Below are 25,220 nucleotides of genomic sequence, written 5' to 3' on the forward strand. Positions count from 1 at the left end.
CTTTTTTTTTCAGGGTAGTTGGCTACTGGGACCTGTATACGTGGTTAACTGCATGTGTTAATATAACATTCACCAGAACAGTCTTGGATTATTTAATAGTGATTTTAATGAACAAACAAGGAGCAATATGTGGTACATTTCACACACCGGTATTGCCCAGATATAAAAATAAACACTCTAAACACCATTTTGTGAAGTTACCTGACTGGTATTTGTTTTGCACTGTACTCATGTCTTGATACCTTCAGCAGTGACATCTTTGTGTGATCTAAAGGGTAAAAAGAAAGAGAAAAAAGACAAGCACAGCATAGGAACAGCAGCTAGTTAAGGAGCTAGTATTGCATTGAACCAACATGCTCCCCTTTATTTATTTTTTAATACCCCTTTATAAAGCTCTTGACAAACCAGTCATCTCTGTACAAACACTGCTTTCTAGAAAACACAAAAGGAGTGGCAGTGAAATCAAGAAAATACTGTACAAAACAACATGGAATGACTGACACTGAAAGGTGTGGCACTTTAAGGGTTAGCTTATGTAAATGTTTATATTGAAACACCTTGGAGAATCTTCAGTCTATCGAAAGTGCTTTTTTTTTTTTGCCCACCTCAATTTCAGAAATGTACATTCTTTTGACTGTTAGAAGGGAAAAAAATTGTACCCAACTATCTTGAAAAATATGCAAGTAAAAAAGTAGCTTTATCCTCTTCCTCTTCTTTTCTAGCACATAAAAATGGCTCCTCAGTAGCTTTCAAGTTTGACCACACCACCATCTCCTTCACTGACAAATCTCTTCCGGCCCCTGATGAGACAGATCACATTAACAAAAAAAAATAATAATACAAAATCAGGGAAAAACAACTCCCTTCAGAGATGAATTTAAGCCATGTATCTGAGAAAACCAGTGCACTTACCGACAGGGACAAAGATCTCTTAACTTTACATCAATTATTCCCATACTGAGGCTCTTATCAACAAACTGCTCCAGGATGAAGTATGCACGAGGGACGTCAATGTTGATTTCAGCAATGTCCATATAAACTCTTTCATAGCCCTATGAAAAAAAGAGTCTATGAAACACCATTTCATAAGGCCAGCAGATAAATAAGCTATTTCAGGGTGAAACAGTTATGCGCAGTACATAATGCAAACACCAGGTGGCATCTTACCCTTCTCATTTGGTCCACAGTGATGATGGAGGACACAGAAAGCGACTTGAGTAGCTGCAGAACCATTTTGAATGTTTTCTCCCCTTTGGACTCCAACACCATCACTATCGCCTATAACCAAATAACATCAATATTCACAAGAGGTCTTTACACTCCTCAAGGAGGACTTAAAAAAAAAAAAAAAAAAAAAAAAAGATAATCTAACACGTGTCAGATGGCGATGGATCAGCTTGAAAACATTTTGCAATATTTCACCTGCTCAACATTATTGTTCAGGCAGAGAGGAAGTTTTTCTCCTTCTTCTTTGGCCTCCTGCACACCTACTTTTGTTGTTGGTATCAAGTGTAGCCCAATATTTACCTCGTAAACAAACTCGTGGTGGAAATGGGGAACCTCCAGATCTCTCAGGCATCTCTCAGCCTCCTTACTGTCTCCAGAGAGGAGGTACTCCTTCAGCAGCAGGTTCATCTGGCAGGACAGAAACAGGTAATGAAAATTATTAACTTGGGGTATTTTTTTCCTACAACTACATAGAGTTGTAAAGGAACAATCAGCCATTATTGTAGGGAATTCTTGGACTTGAAATCCCCTTCTCAAAAACCAAGTAAACCAGACAGTAGTACATCAATACAGTAAAAACATGTTGCTGCAGTATTGTTTGTTCTTGAGCATTTGAGAAAAAGAGAACTGAGAACTGTTTTCCTCAAGTGATGCTGCACTGATCTAACTCAAAGCAGCGTTTATACAGAAATGAGAATTGAGAGATTTGTTGAATTAAATGAGGAACAAGTTGCACAACTTTCCCCGTTTACAATGTTCCCAGTCACCAAAATTTCCCCCTTGTGTGCATTGTCTTTCTCAGTGGTGAATGCTTTGAATCAGTTAAAGCTTTATAACAGAAACTAAATTCAGAATAACAATAGTTCAACTGTCACTGCAAACTCAACCTAGAAAAAATAAAATAAACAGATACTAACAGAGGAACACAAGACTACCGCTCACAATGGCCTGGTCAACCATCAGCTTCTTCTGAAGTCAGATCTATGTAATTTACCTCTTTGATGAGCTCTATGACAGGTCTCTGGCCCCCGCCTGTCCCCCACTGGTTGTCTATGCGAAGCCCACCCATACTCATCTTCAGCAGCACAGCTGCCCGATCGAGTGCAGCCCTGGAAGACAAAAAAATAAAACAGGCAAGATTTGCGGGGTAAACTTGTCATATTGCAACACTATCATCCCGACATAAATTACTGTCTCCTCTCCCCCACCCACCAGTGATTACAATGCTTCTGCTCTAATATGCAAAAATTTCAAGCATCAATAACACAGGACCCTTTCACAATAGTTATAGTCACAAATACTTGTTTATTTCATTGCTGTATTGCCTGAAAGGCACTTTGGGTGTCTCTAGACTCTCATACACAATCCAGTAACAGATCTTGATTCCGTTTCCTTTAACGTATTTTCAACATTCAAATGAATTAGACTATTGTTTGAGAATGACTTGAAAACTGTGAGCATATCCTTTAAACTATATTTAATGATATAACAATCCCCTCTTATCTTGAGCGGTCGTTATAATCTCTTGCACACACTTTCACGATAACTGCATGAAACAGGAAACTATAATCACAAGCAGCTGAGCTTTGACAACAATCACATACCTTGTGTATTCACAGTCAACTTTGCCTTTGTAACCCTCGATATATCCCTTCGACAATATTTGGTCGCTGACAGCGCGCGCAATGAACTGGCCCACCAACTGGAAGAGAAGCACAAAAGAGGGAAAAATGTAAACAACCACAAACAAATTGCACTGCATCATGTTGTGCTTAGCACAGTTTGATAGCAACCTTATTCACTGGGGTTCTCCTCTCCTCATTTTTGGCTTTCATTTTATTATTATTTTTTTAATCTGAGAATTCATGCATATTTTTTGTATTAAGACTGGTGAAAATCAGATTGAACAAAATCAATGATTCTTTACTTCTATTCTTTCAGTCTGAAGAACTAGAGGCCCTACAAAAGCACTGACATGACCGGCTACTGACAGTGGCCCCAGGGGCACGTGTGTGTTTGTTTACAGTAGTGTGAGCGCATGATTTAGAGAAACGAAAGAGCTGGCCTTGCTCTTCTGGCCTCCACAAAGCCTGTGCTCATCGCCGATCATTGTTTCTGTACAGACAACAGGCAGCTCTGTCTCATCTGAACCACGGCTGTGGCTTGACTGGCAGGCATATGAGGAGAAAGAGAGGAGTGTGTGTGTGTACGTGTGGGTAACTGAGAAAGTGAGAGTGAGTGGGTGAAGGGAAGTAAGTGGGGGGCAGGGCAGAGACAGGACACCCCCTTTAAACTCACAGAATTGTGAGAGTGGGACAGAAATGACTAGAGACCAAATGAGACAGTCAAAGGAGGGGGGGAGGATGACCAATAACCCTTTGAGCGTCCTTCGCTGAGCTTGCATTTTGTGAGCACAGACAGACAATGGCCAGAGATCTCATGTCTGTGCACACTGAAAAGGAAAGAGCTCTAATAAACACACAGCACACTAGCTCTCTCTAACACACCAACACACCAAACCACAGCGTTGTTCCCCTGTGCTCCCCCCAGAGACTGTGTAAAAACTCAAACACGCCACCTCAAACAGGAACTATACTTTCAGCTGATGAGTCTGAAAGGTCTTTTGTGTTCATTGTAATGGGGCTGTCAGATGTAAACCACAGTTCTGCAGATTAGTTTGTCTAAATGTTCCAGAGGGCAAAAAAAAAGCTAAAATATCTTGAAACATAAACATTATATAACAGGGACTCACTGTACCTCCACGAGCTTGCTTTATTGTTTGAAATATGAAAATTTGTTGAGCAGAGCAACTCTCATCCTGAGTGAACGTCAGTTCATTCAGTATCACAGTTTGAATTTTTGAGGGCATCCTAAATTCACTACAATGTAAGGTCATTTTAAGATTTACATTCAGCACTGTAACAAACTCACATTCAATAAGCTGCTAACCGAGCTACAACTGTTCACACACTAATTTCCACTCACCTTCGGGGCTCCAGGTGTGTCCAGGACCAGGTCAGGCAGCTCTCGGAGGAGTTTGTCGAAGGAGTTTTCCATGTCGCTGCGGGACAGAACAGGTCCACATAAGTCAGCCAGCAGCCTGGAGGTGAGCTCCCGGTGACTGGCTTTGGCCTCCAGGGCCAGTGACACAGCCAGCGAGGGCACCTCACTCCGCATAGGCCCCAGGTTCAGTTCTGCAAGCAGCTCCTGGAAATGGAGAGGCGTTCACTTGGCATTGCTTTAAGTCTTCATACAAGTCTTTCAATTATTTGTATTATAAAAACAAACTAGTGTAGAAATAGATGTAGATGTGTTATTCTGTGACACATAAGCATGTATTGACTGGCTGTTTCCTGCATGATGCTGTTGCTCTTACCGCTACTTCATTTGTGTCACCATGTTCAAAGTACTCTTGCACTATGGGGGTGACTGTCTTCTCAAAGTCCCTCTCATCCAGCGGGGGGACCACAGTCTCATACACACAGTTTTCCTGTCAAAACACAACCACATTACAGGTTTACTGTTTGCCATAACACATCCAGAAGAATTGTTTTCTTATTTTATCCACTGCATGGGCAAATAATAGGAAATACATACAATTCGACGCAACTTAGTACAGCAACGTCACAATCTACACCTTCAAAAATGGCCATACCACATCAACAAAGTCTTTCATAATTAAACATAAGCTCCACATAAGAAATGTTTCTTGCAAGCCTGCATACTCGATTTTACAAGTTATTTGCGCTTCAAAAACTCAACACCGCAGTCCCTACCTGAGCTTCGTCATAGTTGGGGTCTTTCTCATCCACCTGCTCCGGCTCGTAAACCTCGCCGGATCGGCCCCAGACACCTTTGCCTCCAGCCCCACCTGTGGACAAGTCAGTGACAGTGTTAGACATGACTTCTGACAACATCCCAATCAATCATGTTAGAGAAATATGGCAGTGTCCCTTTCTAAAAAATTACTGGCCCACATATCTTGTTACCTCAAACATGAGATGTTTTGTTAAAAAAAAAAAAAGAAAAAAAAAAGAAAGAAAGGTTCTGTTTAATAGTTCACAATTGATGGTTACTGAAAGCCCTTTAAAAGTGAACATGATAAGAGGGCCGGGGTATTGAGAGTTACAGACCATGATGTCATTTATAAAAATGCTCAGCAACAGAAACGGGAAGGTGATGTTGGTCTATACCAGGGAAACATCTTACATCTCATTAAGTGTTCTTTGTAACATCTGCCAGATTAAAAAGCTTTCAGATGATTTCATTCTTATAAGCAAGTAAGGCCAAAACGCCCCCTAAAAAATCAGGCTAATTCAAGACAAATCCTGAATTTTAAGAATTTACTCACTAAGAGCCTGGCTGCTCCCATGCTGTTAGAGAGCTGGGGCCCCACAAGTCATTTAGTTGTCCTGCGCTCTAAAAGTCACTGCAGACATCCAGACTGTTTTCAAATATGTGTATGAAAACACAATGTATTTTCATTATAGACCTTACAGTGACACTAAGACAACAGTCTCACTGATTCATTTCCAAGTGTGGGTCCAGTTCAACTGTCATGAAGCAAATAGCAGTCAAGAAAAATTGGATGCATTTTAACAATGGGTCAACCAGTAGGGATTAACTTTAGACCAACTGTGCAGGTAGCTGTTGCTTAGTGTTTTACACAATAGATTTCAGCTGGTGATATGTGTATACCCCCCAAAGGGATGGGACATGCAGCAGTATAATCCCTCTGTTTGCCTTTGTACAAGTTACACAAACAAACATCTGCTGGGTCTAAGGCCACCAGCACCAACAGATTGCAGACAGTTTAAGAGGCCCAATACCAAAGCAGCTTGTGTGACATGCTTTAAAACCTCCATTAGTCCCACCCAGCATGTCACATATAATATGCCACTATATTTAGCGCAGCGCACACTGGTTGTGAGAACCCATTCCACTTCAGCGTTAAAACACGGTGTTCACTGGTTTGCGCTCACTGGATATTCTGCACATCCACTGTACTTTTCCTTCAAAACTGCAATGCATGAACTTTTAATGCAGGAGAGCTCACAGCTCGAATTACAGGGCACCACTGGCATGACAGTTCTGTTATGTAACCAGAAAAATGGACAGACACGGTGCCAAGAGAAAATTCACTTGCTCCAGTCTTGCCACCCATGGGTAGAGCAAAGTGACTAAACTGTACTGGGACGTTAGCAAGCACCTTATGCTTACATTACCAGGGTTTTTCCTGCGTTCAAAATTGCGTGGCGGCCGCCTCCAGCTAATTTTGTGCCGCCCCCAGCCAGAGCGATTGATATCGCTCAACACAGCGTAAAGCTCCAGCTGTGTTGATTGAGCGACTGATGTCCCTCTGCGGCAGCTACGTAATTTAACTGCAGTTGCAGCGTTGCGCCACAATTTAGGCGCTATATCAACAGCAGTGCACCGGAAAGACCTGAAGCAACTACCGAAGAAGAAACAGATCGACTCGTGTTTTTTCCAGTTTTTTTCCGTTAGTTGGTGCTATTGGCGTCCTGATTTTCCCTGGCGGATGGTACAAACAGGTAAATATCGCTTGTTTTTTTGCATCCAAGCATGTCGTGTTTATAAAAAAAAGTTTCCTCCGTGTCAGAGTAACGTTTATGATTTTATCACGCTTCATGTCTGTATCAGAATAAATACAAAAATACTTAATGCATGATGAATTGTTTTGTTTAAGGTGAAGACACCTCTGCGCAACAGACTGAAGGAGAGGCACTTGGATGTCTGTTGTAAGGTGGCCATTGATGGACCAGACCAAGAGGCCTTGGACTACAAGGAGTGCATGAGGAGGTTCTACAGAATGAAAAAGAGGAGGCTGAAATGTTCTCTGTCTGGTTGCGAGATGTGTGGATAAAGTGTACTTTCAATTTAAACTTGGCACCTGATTTGTGTATGTATATAGTTTTAATAAATGAATGCTTTAACATGATAATAGTCATATTCTTATTGGAACTCTTAACTTAAAGTATGTTACCTGTAAAAAAAAATTGAATTTACAGAATACATGCATGTCATGGCGCATGGTCAGGATGGTACCACCTCTGCCTCAATTTGAGCCAGGAAAAACCCTGATTACTAAGTGAAGACCCACACTGAGAGATAGCTGGACTATCATAATGTTGACACTTCTTAAATTCTGATCTTAAATGTTTTTGTTGGTCTTGCATACAAAAGACAGCTAGGGGCAAGGAGAAGGTGGGTCAGAGGAGCTATCTATGGCTTGATATTATATAAATTGGATAAGGAATCACAGTAAACCATTATGCAACATTTTCAGCCGACGGCCTGTTATCAGTGGTGTCACACATAATAACAAATTATCTGTAGCTATCACTGTGCCCTGGCACACAAGATCGTCGTAACTTTAGCAACACGAAAATAGATGTCATATCAAATTAAAACACAGGACAAACAAATGAGGCCTTATGATATGAAGACAACTTCACTTAAAGACTACATTTATGTCCCTATAGGTACCTGTGGTAGTCTAAAAAGGTAGAATATTTCCATCACGCCGTATGCATTTACAGTATCACTTACAAAAAGCAACGTCTGTTACAAACTATTCAATCTGTAACGGAAATTTCCAGAAAAGCTTGTTGGATCAGATGGCAAGAAAAGAAAACAGTGCTTTTAAATAGGTGTGAGCTGCTCGGAGTCACCTAGCCATTTGTTTACATGTTAATTGGTTTATGACTCCAACATGGAAAGCCAGCGGGGGATGACAACAGTAGGTCACACAGTGATGGAGGCCTTCTTTCCTTTGAAGCACTGGGCACTGAAACACCAGTGGGTCTTTTGATTAACTTCTACTCGACTGTGGTATTGACCAGCAAAAGGTTATCCTTTGAAAATCAAGAGAAACTGACACATTTGATCAATTTGGTATCACAGTGTTAAGTCTCTTTACCTTTCTTTGGAAGACCTCTGCCCTTGCCCAGTCGTGACTTTCTGTCCAGCAGCTTGCTTTTGGGGCTCGTGGGTGCCACAGAGGTTCCCCTGACCATGTCCCCATTGTCGCTGAGGGAGTCCCCCCTGCCAGAGTCCCTGGAAGAGTTCTTTCTCAGCCTCCGCTTGGCCTTCGCCTTGAGACGTGCCTCATGGATGCTGTTGCTTGATAAGGACAGCCAGTTGCCATTGACCTCATTGTTGTTGGAAATAGCCACCTTGCCGTTGTCTTCGTCTCCAGATACAAAGGAGTCACTCAGGTCCTCGGCATCTGTTGGATTCCAAGGAGAAAATGGTAGAGGATTTGAGCTGACAGAAAATGAGTAATAATTTGAAGAACAGATCAGGGAGACTGGAGCTGTTACCTACCCACACTCACACTTGTTTATACTTGTAGCAAATACTGTTAACTTAGGAGAAGATAGTTTATGTAAAAATCAATCTTATAGTCAAACTCTATCTACAGTCACCCACTGAACGTGAGATGTGCAGCAGAATGAAATCAATGCCAAATTCAATATCAGTAAACCCACAGGCAGCGAAAAAAATATTTAAATAAATAAATAATGAACCGCCTCCGCGTGAAAAAAGTCCCAGTGCCCCACATCAGATTCAGCTGATGGAGCATTTAAATCGTTGTGACTGGCTTACACTTACCAACAGGGTTTGCGTTCAGCCAGGCCTCGCAGTCAGTTGCCATGTTTTACAGTAGAAAAGAGATTTTGCAGCAGGACAGCGTGCAAAAAAGATTGTTTCTAACGATACCTGCAATACCGAAGAAGAGGAAACAGACATTTAATTTGCAAACGTGTTGATAACATGCCCAGACATGCTGCAGCGCAACAGCTTCCCCTCCCCCTTATTCATTCAAAGTCACACTGTTGATAAACAATGGCTGACGCTGCGTTAGCTTGAATGTTCACTGTCAAAGCAAGGAGCTGCGTCAAAACACAATACTCCAGGGTATCTAACAGTGCATATAACACGATTACTACTTCTACACAAAAGCTAAAGCTGCAGTTTAAAGTTTGTTTGGCCGTTTTTGTACATCGCTGACTCGCCATTTATCTGTTATGGAGACCCAAACGTTGGTGAAAGATAAAATCAAACAGCACTGAGTACGCTAGCTCGGTGTAAACCTTCAAGCGTCATCGATAAAATCGTTAAATCTCTGACAACACTGTCACATAAAAAGCATGCATTTCTATCTCCCTTACTCTGTCGGTTAAATAAATAGCAATAAAAATCACTGACCGTCTGTTGTGTCCAAGCTTCAAACTCCGACACGAACACTGTTTTTGTTTTATCTACCCAGAAACGCAGGCACGTAGGTCTGTGTTTTCCTTCTCTGATTGGCTGAAGTGACGGGAGTTTTTAAAGCGAGGAGCCAATGAAAATGCAACACGGGATTTTCTTCTCGCATGTTCTGTCGGGGTCTGTGTTGTTGATTAAGGGCTGCCCCCTATCGCTAGTACTGTAGAACTGCAGTCGTATCATGTGAGATTACTGTTCATGACATCAGCGAAAACATAGTGGTTGATTAATGATGATGATAATGATTATGACTGTTATAATTAACGGTTATTATTAACTGTTTTTTTTCCATGGCCAAAGTATGTTAACCATCCTCCAACAGTTACTTTACTACAGTTACTTGTTGTAATAACGTACTGTGTGAGACTATATATAAAAAGGTGAGTAAGCAGAATAGATATATGACAATGATGATGCAAATTTGGATTAAAAAAAAAGACAATAATTTTTACTATTGTTAAAATAGTTTTACATATGTATTTGCACCTACATATTTAGTTTTAGTACCCAGATGGTTTTTGCCTCAACACTTGGGGGCGCTCTTTTACAACGGTCTCATTTAAAGTCCCATGTTAAGCTGGTATAGAAAATGGATGGTGTACTGTACCCTGTCTGTGGGGGTGTTCACGACCTTATAATCATTATACTACATTGCATACGCAGTGTGTGAGATTATACACAGTGTTTACTTGAGAAAAAAGCAGAAATACTTTCGGAAATCTGTTCCAGACTCTATAACAAGATTTGTATATAATATATTGATGACTTACCTTAAATATTTTAACATTTATTCAATTTTTCCATCAAAAAATCATATGAAAGGTTTTTCAAAGAAAACAACACTATCTCACTATGTCACAGGATCAATATTCACAGTATACAAAAAGAGAGTCTGGCTTGATAATCCTTCTGAAACAAATCTCTGTAACATGAAACGTTGCATGTTTAACTATGATGAATTAAACACATGGTCCAGTTTAAGGCATTATAGGTTGGTAGATATGACTGAGGTTCTCTTATGAATTCAATCTAAAAAAAAAAAAAAAAAAAAAAAAAAAAAATAAAGATCTTTTGCATAGTTGCATCATTATTAGTCCAAAGGATATATATTTTTACCTGACATATAAAGTAGTGCACAAACAGGCACAGGATGAAATAAAAATTGCAAGAGCCTTCACAGCCCCAGATATAAATAAAAATGTAAATGTGTACCGTGCTATACATTGAAATCTGTTCAACACATACAACAAACCTGAGAATCGTCCTCAGCTTATTAGCCGAGGAAACACGTTCCTTGACGCATATTTCAAGTCATTTTGCAGCTTTAAAGGTATCCTTGTTACTAGGACAATGTACAGACCAAATTAAAAATGAGGTTTTCTCATGAGAGCAACTGATTTAAACTCAGAAAATGGACTAAAAACGGACTAACATAAGACCACACTATGTAAGTTTGTCTTCTCACTAATTAGACATAATTGCAAATACATTTCCATTCCAAAAAATAACAAAACTGATTCACACACAACCCAGTGAAATAAACTGTAAGAAAATGGACAAATCAAATCAAACAACAACAACAACAAAAAATTCCAATTAAAAATTGAAGCCTCACTATACATTACACTTTAGGTATGTACAAACTTGAGAGCATCTATGGCCGGGATTGTCCATGCCATTCTAGACATGTAAGCATCCCTCTCTTCAAAATATCAAAACCAGTGCAATTGTCCACATACTCTAGCTTCCATGTGTCACATTATCCTTACGCTGTAGTTGACCGTAGCCTGGCACCGACAGCACACGTACATGAATCTTTCCTCTGCTATTCGCTGTACAAGAGGTGAGAGGTCAAGTTGATGTCACTGTGCAGCTGAAGGTTCAGAAAGTGTGTCCGACAGACTTTCTTCTGCCAGCTGAGATAGGTACTTCTGTGGACAAGTGAGAGAAAAGAAAAAGCTAAAATCTACAATCTAAAATTTATCTAAATATGTGCAGTATAGTATGTGAAAAATATGACACTGTAAATGATTAGACAGCACAAAGGTCTTTTATAAGGTACAGTGTTTTCTCCAAATTAGAACCAGAACTTATTTTTAATAGGATTTTAAACATATCAAATCATAGAGTGACAAATTATAATCTGTAAAATTTGTGTATCAGGTATCTGCATTTAATATCAGCAATTACCAGCATCAGTCTGATGGTAAACCAATGTCCACTAGCTTGAATCAAATACTGAAGAATGGGAGCTGGCTTAGTTATGAGTCTGTTTAGTTTGTATTGTTTTTGTTTTGTTTTTTTCATCAGTTGAAGACTGATGTAAAAATAATCATATCTGATTTTAAAACAAATTTCAAAATCACATTAAAAAGACACACTCAGACACCCACACCCAGAGCTTTGACAGACAGCACAACTGTTTAAAAACAGTTTTTTTCTTCTTGGAATGTAATCCATCAAATGTTAGGGAATCGCCGCTCCTCTGGCTTGCCTCAGCTGTGCTGCCTGGGACGAGAGAAATGCAAGATGCCTTGGTGCTGAATGGCCAATAATCAGAAACCTAATACTGTTGCAAGTTTACAGGCATGTGTGCGTTTGTGTGTGTGCCAGGATGTATCAGTATATACTGCTGTTATATATATTACTGTGTTTGTCTAAGTTTGTGTTCGCCCATCTGACTGCATTCATGTCTAATTTTTTATTAATCTGTCAATTAATTATGTCAGAAAACAGTTTAAAAAATCCAGAGCCCAAGGTGATGTCTTGAAATTGTTTTTTGTTTTTTTTCTTTCAACAGTACAAAGCACAAAGTAATCCAATTAAAAGCCATATAAATCTTCAAATTTCAGACTCTGGAACCAGCATTTTTCATTGATGAATGACTGTTAATCAATTATCAAAATACTGTACTATTTGACTAGTCAGTTATTAAATTAGTTGTTTCAGCAGTACTGTCCATTTTGCCAATTTACCAATTTACACTATCAGAGTGTATATAAAAGAGTGTACATACAAACTACAAAACAGTCCTATTTTTCAGAACGGAATAGTTCGTTTTCAAATATATTGGAGATGTCTCCAACATACATAATGAGAATTTTAGAATAATAGGCTTAGTACCTAAAAATTTAGTGAAGGTCACACTGACTCGACCCTCATGTTGACTGATGAGAAAACATGGAATTTGATTGAAATTAGTCAGATTCATCTCCAAAATAAGACAAATGTATAAAGAAAGGCAACAGAAAAATGTTATAAGTATGCACTGAATGTACTGTATGTACTGAGTATGAAACAAAGAGATTACTCGCCAACCCAGAAACAGGTGGTGGAATCTTGTGAATTTTGCTACCAGACCACACTGACTGTGGACCACAGCAGCAGAGTACAGTCGAGCATGGAGGCATACAGATTCCAATTCTTGACACTACACTAACTAGTGTAACATGTGACATCAAATGTACACACAGACATATTGTACATGTGCATACACACACAGACACCCATTTACTGATGGTCAGCATGCTCATATAATTCAGGGAGGAGAGACTGAGTCAAATGTGGAACTGTTTTTATTCCAGATTATCATCTTATTCCTCTTGTGTCACTGTGCAGTGTGTACCTGCAGGTTCCTGTAGTGTACAGTGCTGCGGCAGTGTGTTGTCTTTGCATTCTCCTCGCTGGTGTAGAACAATCCGCAGAGTTTACAGTAGAAGCCGGTCCTCGGCACAATGAACTCCACCCCTGTTAGACAGCAAACACAACAATTAGAATTCAATCCCGGAATGACAGATGAGGGTTCTCACAAACTGCATAGCGCTTAAGGAAATACTAGAATCCATTTGATTGAATGCCACACAATTTTTGTCTTTACCTTCTTTATAAAATAAATGAAACACTTTAAACCAATCATGTTTGGAGATGAAAAATATCCTGTTGACTGTACATCTTTTTTCCTAATTCATTCACAGTTTTTTGTCATTCTAATTTATTCAAATCAAACCAAGCTGAATAATGTAAACTCTCTGGGTGCACCTTTCACCACACCTCTCTCCTCTATATTTCAACCACAACACGGGGCCAATGCAATTGTATCTATGTGTGTACTCTCACTGCCTATTCAATTGTCTTGATTACATAAAATTAGACTGCAAGAGCAAACATGCATGTTATTTAAGTCTTTCAGCATCATATTGCTCAGGTGAGTACATTTCAGCAGCACATATCTGGCTATCAGTATTCCAATTACAGATCGATGTGACAAAAAAAACAAAAAAACAAAATGGCAACAATAACAACCAGATGACACTTCAGCGTTATATTTGTCTCAGCCATGGCGGTTTGCTCTCGACACACACACACTCGTTCTCGGGGCATCATACAACAGGAATAGCCGCACAGCTCATGGCACACACAGCTCTTAGGTCTGTACTGTGGTCTACTGTTACCACACTGCACCAGGGCTTATGTAAGTCTCCATGCAGCAGGCCCAACACAGGCCATGTGCTTGGCATTCTTGCCCCAATGATAATATAAATACTCATCTCTCAGGGGTGCATTTCACAACCTGCTCAGGGAAATAGGTCAGCAAGTGGCCAAGCGATGCCAGTCAATTAGAGTGCTAATACAACAGGTTGTCAGTGCACTTATTAATGGTGCACATGATAACACTGTATCTTTAGGACTAAGACCTCAGGCTCAAGACTCCATGAACCTCCGTGTCTGGGACAGGGATTAAATATAGACCAGTTCAAGGACTGCTGGGATGAATCCAGCCAGAGAAACCTGATTCAGTTTTCATCATTATTGCTACTGTTCAGTCTGTTTCATGTAAACTGATATTTGCTGACAAAATAGGAACCACACTGCCCATGTTTTAACATCTTCAATGATTTCATCTGATCTCAGTAAAACACTTAATCATAATGGAAATAAAACGTGTTATGCTTACCCAAAGGGATGCTGTGTTCACTGATAGCTTTGTCTTGCTCACGAGATGGTGAGGGGGCCTCAATCTCTGCAAAAAGCATATAACAAAACCTCCTTAGAAATCATACTTACTTTTACCTGACAGTGTATTTTTAGTGAACACTTAAGGGCAACACCTAAAAGACTTGCAGGAAAAATCTTAATGTGTGTCCTTGCGGCGGTCATCCCTCAGTATATACACCCCCAAGCGGTGCATATATTGTGATATTGTTCTAATTATATTCAGAACCTACTGTTGATGAACTGATGACCATTCTGTTGTTCTATTTGTGCTATATGAAACTTATTTATTCAGGCCGCATAGAAAATGAAGTAGAAAAAGGATGATCACAATTTACAAACTAGAGCTCACTGGGAGTTCAAATCAAAAGAGACATGAGAGGTGTGTAAGCACTTCTGAAACAATGATCCGTATAATCCACATCAACTCCAACCTCAGTTTGGACGTCTCTGTCCTTAGAACCAGCAGTTTGTCAAGAGAACAACCCCTGAGGAGCAGAGAGGACAGTGTGGCGACCAGACTGTCTTCAGCAGGCTGACGCCATGTCATGATGTCAGAAAATCGTCCGTTCATTGAATTTTGCCTGATGAGGGTCTGAAGATTAAGTGAGTACCAGTGATGGACAGTGTGATGGATTTTTGCCTTTTGTTCTCTAGAGTTTTTGATCACTGAGATTTTTAAGTAAGAACTTTTTGTGTTTTGTGTTTTTATTTACTGATTCATTGATTTTATTTGATTAAGCTTATGGTGAACTCAGCATGCTCCTAGCGACACTGGGGGCCTCAATTAATCCATACTGATGCCATTAATAAGTTCATAACATAAAAAGCAGGACATCTGTTTTGAACTGGCATGCTAGAGGCCAAGAAAGCAGATTGGGCCAGCTTGGAGCCTCTGAGTGAATTGCTACATTTAATAAAATCTGTCCAATAAGTCTGGTCAGAGACAGACATTAACTTCAAAAGATGCTCTCTGTGTGGAATACACTGAAGGATGTTTGCGCAATAATTAGTTGAACATCCTGAAATGAAACCCGTATAATTTTTACAGAGCATCTGATGTCTGTAATGGAAAGTACCTTTTTTAAGAATGCCATCCTTGAGCTGTGCCCCGTTAGTGACAGTTTCCGTGACCTGTCCTACTTCCTGGGTCTTGCTGTCCTCTAATACTCTAATGTGATTTTCCATTGGCTCCTCTAATGGCCCACTGTTGGTTACTTTATCCTCTAAACATGTCTCCTCCAGTGCAGTCTTGAAGTCCTCAGTGGGGAAGTCACTGAGGTTTGTGACTGGCAGCTCAGGAGCCACCTGACTGAGTTTCTGTTCTGCAGGACTGGTTGAGTTTGTTGAAATGTTCTCTGCTTCCTCAGATACAGATGTTTCAGCCTGGTCTCCATCATCTCTGCTGGACTGTTCCTGGTTAGACTGCTTGTTAAATGTCTCCTGTGCCTCCATGGAAGAGGTAGGTGGTGATATGTGCTCTTCTACTGCTCCTTCCTCCACACACTCTTTGGGGCAGGATGCATACTCTTCCAGCTCAGGAAGATCTGGCTCAATAATGGAATCATCTTCTCCTCCCACTTCATCAACAGTGACTAGTTCCTCCATGTTCTTGGGATACCAACACTCCTCATCAGTGTCAACTCCACTTTCCCACTCCTTCTCCTAGGGAAATGGATAAAAAAGAGAGTTGTTAAGAGGATATATACATGTTAACTTGCAGGGTAAATAAGGGTCTGGAGGAGTTTGAATGTGTCATACAGATCAAATTGCTCTACTTACAGTGTCTCTGTCTTTACCACTTTCAGTAGCTTCTTTTGATTTGTTGCTTTGCTGAGGTGAAAGTGATTTTTCTTTTGACTGGCGATCCTGAGAAAAGTATTGAGTTAGTTGTTGGAAGAATGTGCCACATGAATAAGGTATCTAATGTACATGTACAAAAGTTACTCACAGTATTTTCAGTAGTATTTTCCCTCTCATGCTTTTCTGCAGTGGTGTGCCTCCTGCTTGTCTTTTTGCTCCTACCCCTGCCTGGTGAACTCTGCCTCCTTTCTTCTGGTGTTCTGCAACGCGGTTCCTCATTCATGTCAAACTCAGAATGCCTCGGCCTACCATGGCCGTCACCACCATCCCTCCTCTTTGTCTTTATGTCATGCCTTTGGTATGGAGATCTGAGCGGCTTGTCCGACTTGTACATTTGCTCTTTCATGTAGAAGTCATCATCCATGTTCCTGTAAGAGTTGAAGGACATGCCTTGAGGGCTGCCACGTGAGTGCCAGTCTCTGTTGCCCCTCATCCCTTCACCTCCTCCTCGCTCATCTGCAGATCTTGAGCTGATATGATCCAAAGGTTTCTGGTAGGCCTTCCGGCGGTCGGCCGCTCTCCCATTAGGCCGATCGTCATCCATGCTTCCTCCATTCCGCCATAGGTCATCCCTCTCCCTTTCATCCTCACCCCTTCTTAAATGTGATGACCAATCCCAAGGACCACGGCAGGGGCCCAGGCCGTTGCTGCTTCTCTCCAGACCCCTGCATGCGGGCCCCTGGGGGCTGTGGGCTGAGCTGCATGACGTAAAGCTGGGGCTATGGGAATGAGGACTCAGAGAGCGACTGATAGGGCTGCGGGAGCGTGCTCTCTCCGGCATGTAGCTGCAGAAAGATGATAGGTAAGTAATCATCTGTGACATTTTCACATAGCTGAATTTCCATTTTCCTCCAATGGTGGTTCAAAAACTCAATGACACAAAAACAACCATTTGAGACTGACAGGAGAATGAAAAGTTGCCTTACTGTTCAAGTTCTTGCATCTCATCCCTTTCCCGCTGAGAGGTGATATCCTGGATGATCGACTGAACATCTTTTCCTGGTTTCTTAACAGAAAAGAAAGGTTTAGTAATTGGCCACAACAGCCTGTACCCTGCAGTTCATGTTGTTCTTCAGTCTTACCTTGAGCTGCAGCTCCTTGTACCTCTTAGACATTCGTATGAGAAGTTTCTGGTTGTTAATCATAGCTGGAGTAAGTTGGTAGTATTGAACCATGGCCTGAGCTGCTTCTACATACGCCATCTCCAGAAATGCCTGATGGGAGAACAGAAATTTGTCGTAAAAAATAATCCCCCACCCCCTGACAGTTATATGGTCTTTCATGCAGGACATACAACATATTCAACATCTCAGATTTCAGACTGGATGCAAGCAAATCTTTGAAAATCATCATCACAAGCATAATGTTTCATCACCATAATAAATCACCAGAGCAGTCACTTTAGTCCCCGTAACCAATACCATGATTTCTTTTTGAATGCCTTAAATTTGATAGGGGTGATATCAATTCAGTTTTGAAACCGTGGAACCTGAGTGAGCTGTCATGTACTGTAGTTAAACCGCCAGCAAGTTATGACAAAGTATATGATACCACATAACAGTTACAGCTGAAAAAAGCTGTTGATAATTGTAAATATGCACATTGATAATTTAATAATTACAGGATCAACATACATTTTAGAGCACATCGGGACACAAATCTGTGCAAATACATGAAGACTTGTAAGATGATTCTGAGATATGGCCAGAATGAAATTAGACCTTATAAATTTATTGTCTACATTTTACACAACTAGTCTGACTTAAACTTGCAATAACTGATTTTATGGCCACCTGGGGGCAGCAGAAACAAGCTGTGAACAGAGCATTGACATATTATGATGTGTCCATTTAACTTTTTATGCTTAGCAGGGTCAGACGTTACATGCTGCCATCAGTGATTAAAGGCCACTGAGCTATTGTGGAAAGCCTGGCAAGCAGCTTGGCCTCCTGTTGATTACACACATGCCAAAACTGAGCAGATGGCTGTGACCCTTGATCCGCCATGGTGCTTATTTTAATGTTTGGTGTTTATCTTACTGCTCGATGTTTGATGTGTGAAATGGGCGTGTCAAAATAGAACCAAAAATGTAATATCTATGCCTTTTATGATGTACCGCCAAGTAAGAAAATTTTAAACCATTGTCAGTGTACCTGATGAGTAGAGCGCATGAGGATGTAGTTGGTGACTTTGCCAAAGGGCAGTCCCAGGTTGATGACATCATTCTCTGTGCAGCTGCCTTCAGGGAGGTTGCAGATGTGAACGACTCGCCCTGCAGTTGCTTTTCTGGGTGGAAATGGCTGCAAATGATAAAAAAAAAAATCTATTGCATATATAACTTCATCTTGTTTACAATTCCATTAACATCATGACTTGTATATACTGAGCTGTTCATCTGGTTTTGCTCAGTTGGTAACTTCAGTGAACAAACCTGATAACCACATAATGAGGGCAGGACTTCTGAGCTGCTGCACGCAGTCACCAAACCCAGGTCTTGGTCAAGAGATCTATTTGCATTATGTAAGCTAACTGGTCCAACCACAGTGTCTCCTTTTCTTTTTGTAAATGGGTAAATACACAAGGTACAAGTTATGACAGAGCTAATAGTAAATACATGACGAGAGGCTTAACCCTTAACTGGATACGTAGAGATGAAACTGATATTGAGCTTCTCATCTAACCGTGAAACTGATGAGAAAAAAAAGCAGAATTACAAAAATGTCTGCGTGATCTTTCAACAATCTATGCAGCACACCAGAGTCAAGAATACTGTGGGCAACTAGTCTGTCAAACATGTATGTAACACTATCACACAGGATGTAATGTCATTTTCCCTCCTTGATACTGCCCACCTCCCTGCATCTATTAATAGCTCCTTGGCAGGAGGGCAGCAGTGATAATGAAAGTTTTCTTGTTTGTATTTGGAGACCTGTCATCTGACTGGCCCCAGACATTTCACACATTTGACACAAATCCACTTGGCTGCCAAGTATAGTGACCTTCACTGCCCAACATTCATTTGTCTTTCCTCCCTTTTTTATCTTAAAGGACAGTGGATAGATGTGTAATGCAAGTATGAGTAAAATATTCCTCATGGAGACACAGGAAACTGCAGAGATATAGTACAGAGAAGGTGAAAGTAATATCATCTGTTTCAGTTTTAGATACCGTGAAATTATTGTGTTCTCATATTAAGTACACATTTTAACTATTTACAACGATGTACTGCTTATTAACTACTATAATTTATAGCTTTATCTTTAATGCAGATAAAGTTAACAGTATAATTTTTTAAACCTTTCAGCTTTTATTTCTTCCCATTCATGGTTCCAGCTCAAATATTTGCACCCCCCTCTTTTCCAACCTCAAATCTCTGTCGGCTTTACCGCCATCTGTCCTTATTTTGACTCACAACCACCAAGTTTTTTTCAACCTCTGTCCAAAGAAGAATTTAGAGAACAGACATGCCATGAAGCTGACAAAAATAATCTAAAGAATTAGCTCCATCAGAGGAGGGACTCTGGATGTTGTGATTCAGATGTATGTGGAAAAGAAGACCAGCATGCATCGTGGATGATATGCATCTTTATTGTTCCGATGAGCTGCATGATCTCTTTTAGTGGTAATTTCACTATTTCCCATTAATACCCCTGAAAACTTACCTACAACATATCCCCTTAAAACCCAAAAACAAGGAATGGTCCTTGGACTAATTTCTTCTGTCAATATTCATCATCAAACTAGCTGTTGCACATACTATTTGATACCTCCTTTAACATCACTGCAGAAAGCAGTTGTAAATTCAGCTTGTTGTATCACGGCGTCTTATTTCTGCAGCCATTATGCTGCAACTGCAGTTTTTCCAGCGCCCCTCCTCCTCTTCCTGCTTCTCAGGCTGACAGACCTGACAGACAGTCCCATGTGTGGGACAGAGTGGGGGTCCTAATTCCACCTCGGACTAGCAGCCAGGGTCTCTGTTTTTACAGGGAATTTGTTCAGGGAAAACCCAACACTAACATACACTTCACACTGGGTCCAATAGCCATGAAGTGTAGAATGTATAAAGGGGAGGAGGAAACTTTTACGACCTCAAAGCCACTTTGCTATGCATGTCGAAACATAATCAGAGGCAACTATATCAGTAGTCAAAGAATACATGAAGCACTGATCACTAATAATCCAAGAACAACATGTGATTCCATGTCAGAAAATCCTGATTGACAACTTGAGACAGAAATGGTGAAGTAGTTAATACATTTGAGGACTCATACTTTATTTTTAAAAGGTGCTTTTGACCCTTTCAGATAAAGGGTACTTAAAACAATCGAACATTTCTATTCAATAATTGTGGAAAGGTCATGTTACTGCTCATACAGCCACAAAAAAGAGACCTGGATGATCCAGATTACTGAATTTCTGTGCCACAACTTAATGGTTTCTGGCCAGCAAGCTGGCATTAACAGCTTCAGATGGAAGAGTGATAATTCTATTAACAGCTCTGTGCCAATACCACTGCCACCACCAGAATACACAAAGGTCAGTACTGGTTGGGCTCAATAAACAGGTCCAGGAATAGGCTGTTTATGCCCTTGGAATATTACAGAGAACAAGAGTCTTGTTCGTTGCTCACTGCATTCACTAATGTCTGACCTGTAAAACGTGGTCTGTGTCTGATAGCCCAGACAGTTAGACCACAGCATTGATATCACTGTCAAGGTTGGCTCAGACTTCGAACAGTAGCTGTTTCTGTTGACCGCAAACCAGAAGATAGCTACGCGATGTCATTGCATAGTCACAAGGATTCACTACACATACTGCTTTGCAGATGGAATTTTCAATATAAGGAACAACAGAAAGTAAAATTTTGATTAAATGGAAATTTTCAGTTTAAACACCTTAGCTAAAAAAGGTTATAGTTTATGGTTTTGAATCCACCAGACAAAACAAGTAAAAAAAAATAACTACAGGAAGAAATGGATGAATGAAAATAATATTTTGCATGCATACATATCGCTTGCAGTTTTTCATAAATCTACTGATCAGACAATTTGCACTACAGATTACAGTCAACAGAGATAATGAATTTACCTGCCATTCTGTATTTAGACATGTGTATTGTTGCTGAAAACTTCACACACCATGACCTTGTGAACTAGGCCATAATGGTGTAAAGAACAACCATTTCACATGGTGCTTTCCTGTTTTCACTGACAGCCTGATGACTGACGTGAGCTGGAATCCGTCCTAAGGACATGTCTGTTTATTTGTACAAAGCAAGATCCATGTTGGAGGATCCAGGAGGACGTTCAGTTTGGTTTCACAGTTTTCCCCCACGTTCCTACATCGAGTGCTCGCACGCCAATCCCTCAGATCATTTTACCAGTCTCTCACCAGTCTGAAACTTTACGCCGCAGCCCGGGGGTGTGACCCAGGGGTCTTTAGGTCCGTGCTCCGTACAGCAGTTAGCTATAATCCCGTGTTTATCTCTGTTTTCACATGAAGCTACTGTGTTACTTAAAGCTGGGCTGCTGGACTGTGCAGCCCATCCTATGGAACATATGTGTAAGTGTGCAAGCACGTGTATGTGTGTGCTTGTATACTTGTATGCATGTGCTTGGATACAGTAGGTACGTGAGCTTCTATGTACAGGTTATAAGTAATTGTTGGTTTTCTTTATTTTGAAAGCAAAATGAGATTCATTGAAATTTATGTTTGATTTTACTTAACCAAAGGGGTTTTCTTTTCATTTGATTTCTACAGTGTGAGTCTGCAAATGCTATTTGTGTTTACCTTTTGATTTTCACGTACACAAAAACACACAAAAAGTTCACCAAATATCACTGCATTGGTTTGCATCTGCACTTTTGTGTGAGTGCTCTGCTCAACACTGAGAGTGAAAAACAATAAAACCCCACCTGTTCTGCTTAGACAGGTGTGTGTTTATAGCAACTAACATTAGCTCATGTAGCACAGCCTATAAATATTTTTCCACTGATACAATAAAACTCCTTGTCAATAACCAAGCAATGAAGCATATGACTTTCACATCTCTGAGTTCAGGCTCTTGTTAAAGAGGTTCCCCTGGCAATGAAGAAAAGAACAAATGCGTGATGTAAAAAAAGCAAAGCCACACAAGATCAGTGTGACGAAGGGATGTTATTTAAAACAGTCCTCTATCAATCATACAGTTCTTTATTCACAACACATTTCTTTATGTGGCTGAGATTTTTCTGTGCATTTTAATCCTACTTTTCACTAAACAAATTCTTTTTTAAACTTCTTTTTTCCTGTCCTTGCTTTACCTATTTAAATGGTTGTGCTGTTTACTCACATTCTCTTTGAGCGCAGTCTATTTACATATTATAAAGTGAACAGCATTTCATGATGATGTACAAAACACACTTTGTGCCTTGAGTGCAAATGATTCCTTGAAAGGTTAATGAGTTTTTTTTTTTTGAGCTGAGTTTTGTTAAACTTTGTTTTACATTTCTGTGAAAATCTCCAAATGACTAAACATGGAAATATGTTTATACCTAATTTGATGTAATATAATTGTACAACATTAAAAATAGTATCTTATATTTGAGTAGTGTGATTAATGTGATATACAATAGCATTTACAGAAACACATTACGCAGTGCATTTTCTGGACATAACATTCAAGGACTAGAAGGTACATTACAAGAGTTAAAGAAAACTGCAGCTAACACAAAATAACATATTCACTATATAAGTCTGCACAGCGTGTATAGCATGTGTCTGTGTACAGGTATGTGCTGCTGCATTGTGTGGGTGTGTGTGTGTTACTGTCTGCTGACTGTTGAAAGCTGCATGCCAGACACCAGACTAGGCTTTCCTCAGGTTTGCTGAGGCTAATTTCAGATGCCTTTCACCTCGCTCATCATCTGCACTGTGCTTTTCATGAGACCTGCCCTCTTGATGGATGATTACAAACAGCTGCTGTTGGGCAGCAAGTATTGACAGATAAGCTCTTGGGCATACTCTTAATTTATTAGAGCCAAAGACAAAGTGATGAGATTAACATTTACTTTTGCTTCATTATTGGTAATCCTACACATTCCTCAGATTTATCATTTTTACACTGTCAGCTTTAATTTAATTTAATTTAATTGTCTTTATCACAATTGTCTGTGTGTCTTTACAGATTGTAGCCTAAAATAAAAAAAATAAAATACTTTAATACTTCTTAAATAAGCTCAAAGCAGATAAAACATTCTGAACTAATGCTCATATTTATATATATATTTGTTGTTGCTGTACTCTTGTGCTCATTTTCATCTATTTATTTTTACTGTGATTCAAAGTCTAGACAGATTATGCAGCGTATTCATAGCTTCCATTGTTGTCCACAATAGTTATATTTCAGCCATAGTGATTACACAATGGCCTGATTATGTTTGTTAGTAGAATTTAAAAAAAAAATGAATTAATGAAATGTAAATAAACCCTTTCAATTAGCATTGCACTTGTGATGTGTGTGAAGTAGTTAGAGCATGGGCCTGTACTGAGCTTGTGCAGACAGCTGCTTCAGTTCCTATGAGGCTCTTTCTGTTCTGAGAGGCAGACAGTTAAAGACGCATTGAGTTGTATCTGGTCTAGACAGATTTTTACAGTATGATATACCTAAAAATGTAAAAATTTGTGTCCCCCTGCCTAAAATGAACTGAGTCAGTTAATGTAATTAGAAATAAAAGGAAAATGATTATTATCAAAGTATTAATATTTTCACTAATGTTCACTGCTACACAACATCTTCTTCAATATAGAAGCTCTTCTGTTAAATTTCCACATTTTACCAGTTAAATTGCATCCAGGGGCTGGATAATCATTAAGTGGTAAACCAGGGATTTATGAAAAATTTCAACACGTAGTTTCTAGCCAATATTTAATGACACATTTTTCCTGGCTACCCACTTCAGTGGAAAAGAGTTGTCAAGCCCAGGCAAAGCCTGCTGTTGGGCCCCAGCAGCTGTCAACAAGGAGATCTAGGCCCATTCATTACGCACCTTATATACTTGTTCCTGCTACAGAGCAAGAAAATCTTTAAAGATACATGGAAGAAATGTAGTATACAGAATAAATGCAATTAGCGTTAAAATATAATAACATACTACACCCCGTCCTCTTAATCTGTACCAAAGAATATCAATGAAAACTGGCCAGTGCCCTCCAGGTATATTATTGCAAGTGTCAGTGACAGCCAAACATTATTAATCACTTTTTCATTGAACAAGATATAATCATTGTACAACCAAATTCATATTTGAAAAAAAATCATCATTAGTGTTCTTCAAAACTTGTTGCAATTTTTTTTTAATTAAATGCCAAAGTTAAACTCTTATAATTCTGAGAATAAAAGTCCAAACATTTGTCTGACCTTTGACTCTGGCTGGTGTGAGGCGAATCCTGTGTCTGACATAGGATAAGTCTTCATGGCTGCAGCTGGTAAGTATGATGTATTGGCTCCTGAGGGTACATCTGTGGAAACAATTAGAGATTTGGATTTAAAATTGTCCTCATACAGTAGACCAAGTGTAAGGAAAAAGTGACATTAGTTGACTTCATGGCTCAATGTTATAAATATTACCTCCAAAACAACATCATTGGTTTTTCCACTTTAAATTGTTTAATATTTTTTGGAATTTGAAAACACTTGGTTGAAATAAAAGGGCTCAGTGCTAAGAACCCACATCTGGGAAGTGTTGTGATACTGTACTCTGATGTGAATGCACACCCAGGTTCTCAGTTATATCCTATGGTTTGTTTCAGCAGTTGTTTGGTGTTTACAATGGACAATTTGAAAACCCCTTTTAAATGAAAGTTTG

General features: G+C 39.8%; 2 protein-coding genes across 2 annotated transcripts in view; both read right to left on the minus strand.

Moving 5' to 3' along the window:
* Nucleotides 1-523: 523 nt before the first annotated feature.
* pdcd4b (programmed cell death 4b) lies at nt 524-9,543 on the minus strand. Its single transcript, XM_041037074.1, has 12 exons — nt 9,460-9,543; nt 8,863-8,970; nt 8,168-8,476; nt 5,004-5,098; nt 4,604-4,717; nt 4,213-4,434; nt 2,832-2,929; nt 2,222-2,336; nt 1,528-1,635; nt 1,168-1,278; nt 913-1,052; nt 524-800 (listed from the first exon to the last, which is right to left on the minus strand). Exons 2-12 carry the CDS (start codon nt 8,903-8,905, stop codon nt 740-742), a joined length of 1,416 nt encoding a protein of 471 aa, XP_040893008.1. The 5' UTR covers nt 8,906-8,970; nt 9,460-9,543; the 3' UTR covers nt 524-739.
* A 786-nt stretch (nt 9,544-10,329) lies between these two features.
* Nucleotides 10,330-25,220, minus strand: part of rbm20 (RNA binding motif protein 20) — a 48,208-nt gene continuing 33,317 nt past the window's right edge. The window contains exons 5-14 of the mRNA XM_041035148.1: nt 24,773-24,873; nt 18,528-18,674; nt 17,457-17,588; nt 17,301-17,380; nt 16,463-17,159; nt 16,294-16,380; nt 15,591-16,176; nt 14,474-14,539; nt 13,145-13,266; nt 10,330-11,450 (exon numbers count right to left, since the gene is read on the minus strand). Of these exons, the coding sequence (XP_040891082.1) occupies nt 11,382-11,450; nt 13,145-13,266; nt 14,474-14,539; nt 15,591-16,176; nt 16,294-16,380; nt 16,463-17,159; nt 17,301-17,380; nt 17,457-17,588; nt 18,528-18,674; nt 24,773-24,873 (2,087 nt within the window). The 3' untranslated portion in view covers nt 10,330-11,381. The remainder of the gene's footprint in view (nt 11,451-13,144; nt 13,267-14,473; nt 14,540-15,590; nt 16,177-16,293; nt 16,381-16,462; nt 17,160-17,300; nt 17,381-17,456; nt 17,589-18,527; nt 18,675-24,772; nt 24,874-25,220) is intronic.

Source organism: Toxotes jaculatrix, chromosome 4 (genome assembly GCF_017976425.1).
Source record: "Toxotes jaculatrix isolate fToxJac2 chromosome 4, fToxJac2.pri, whole genome shotgun sequence".
Taxonomy (NCBI): Eukaryota; Metazoa; Chordata; class Actinopteri; family Toxotidae; genus Toxotes; species Toxotes jaculatrix.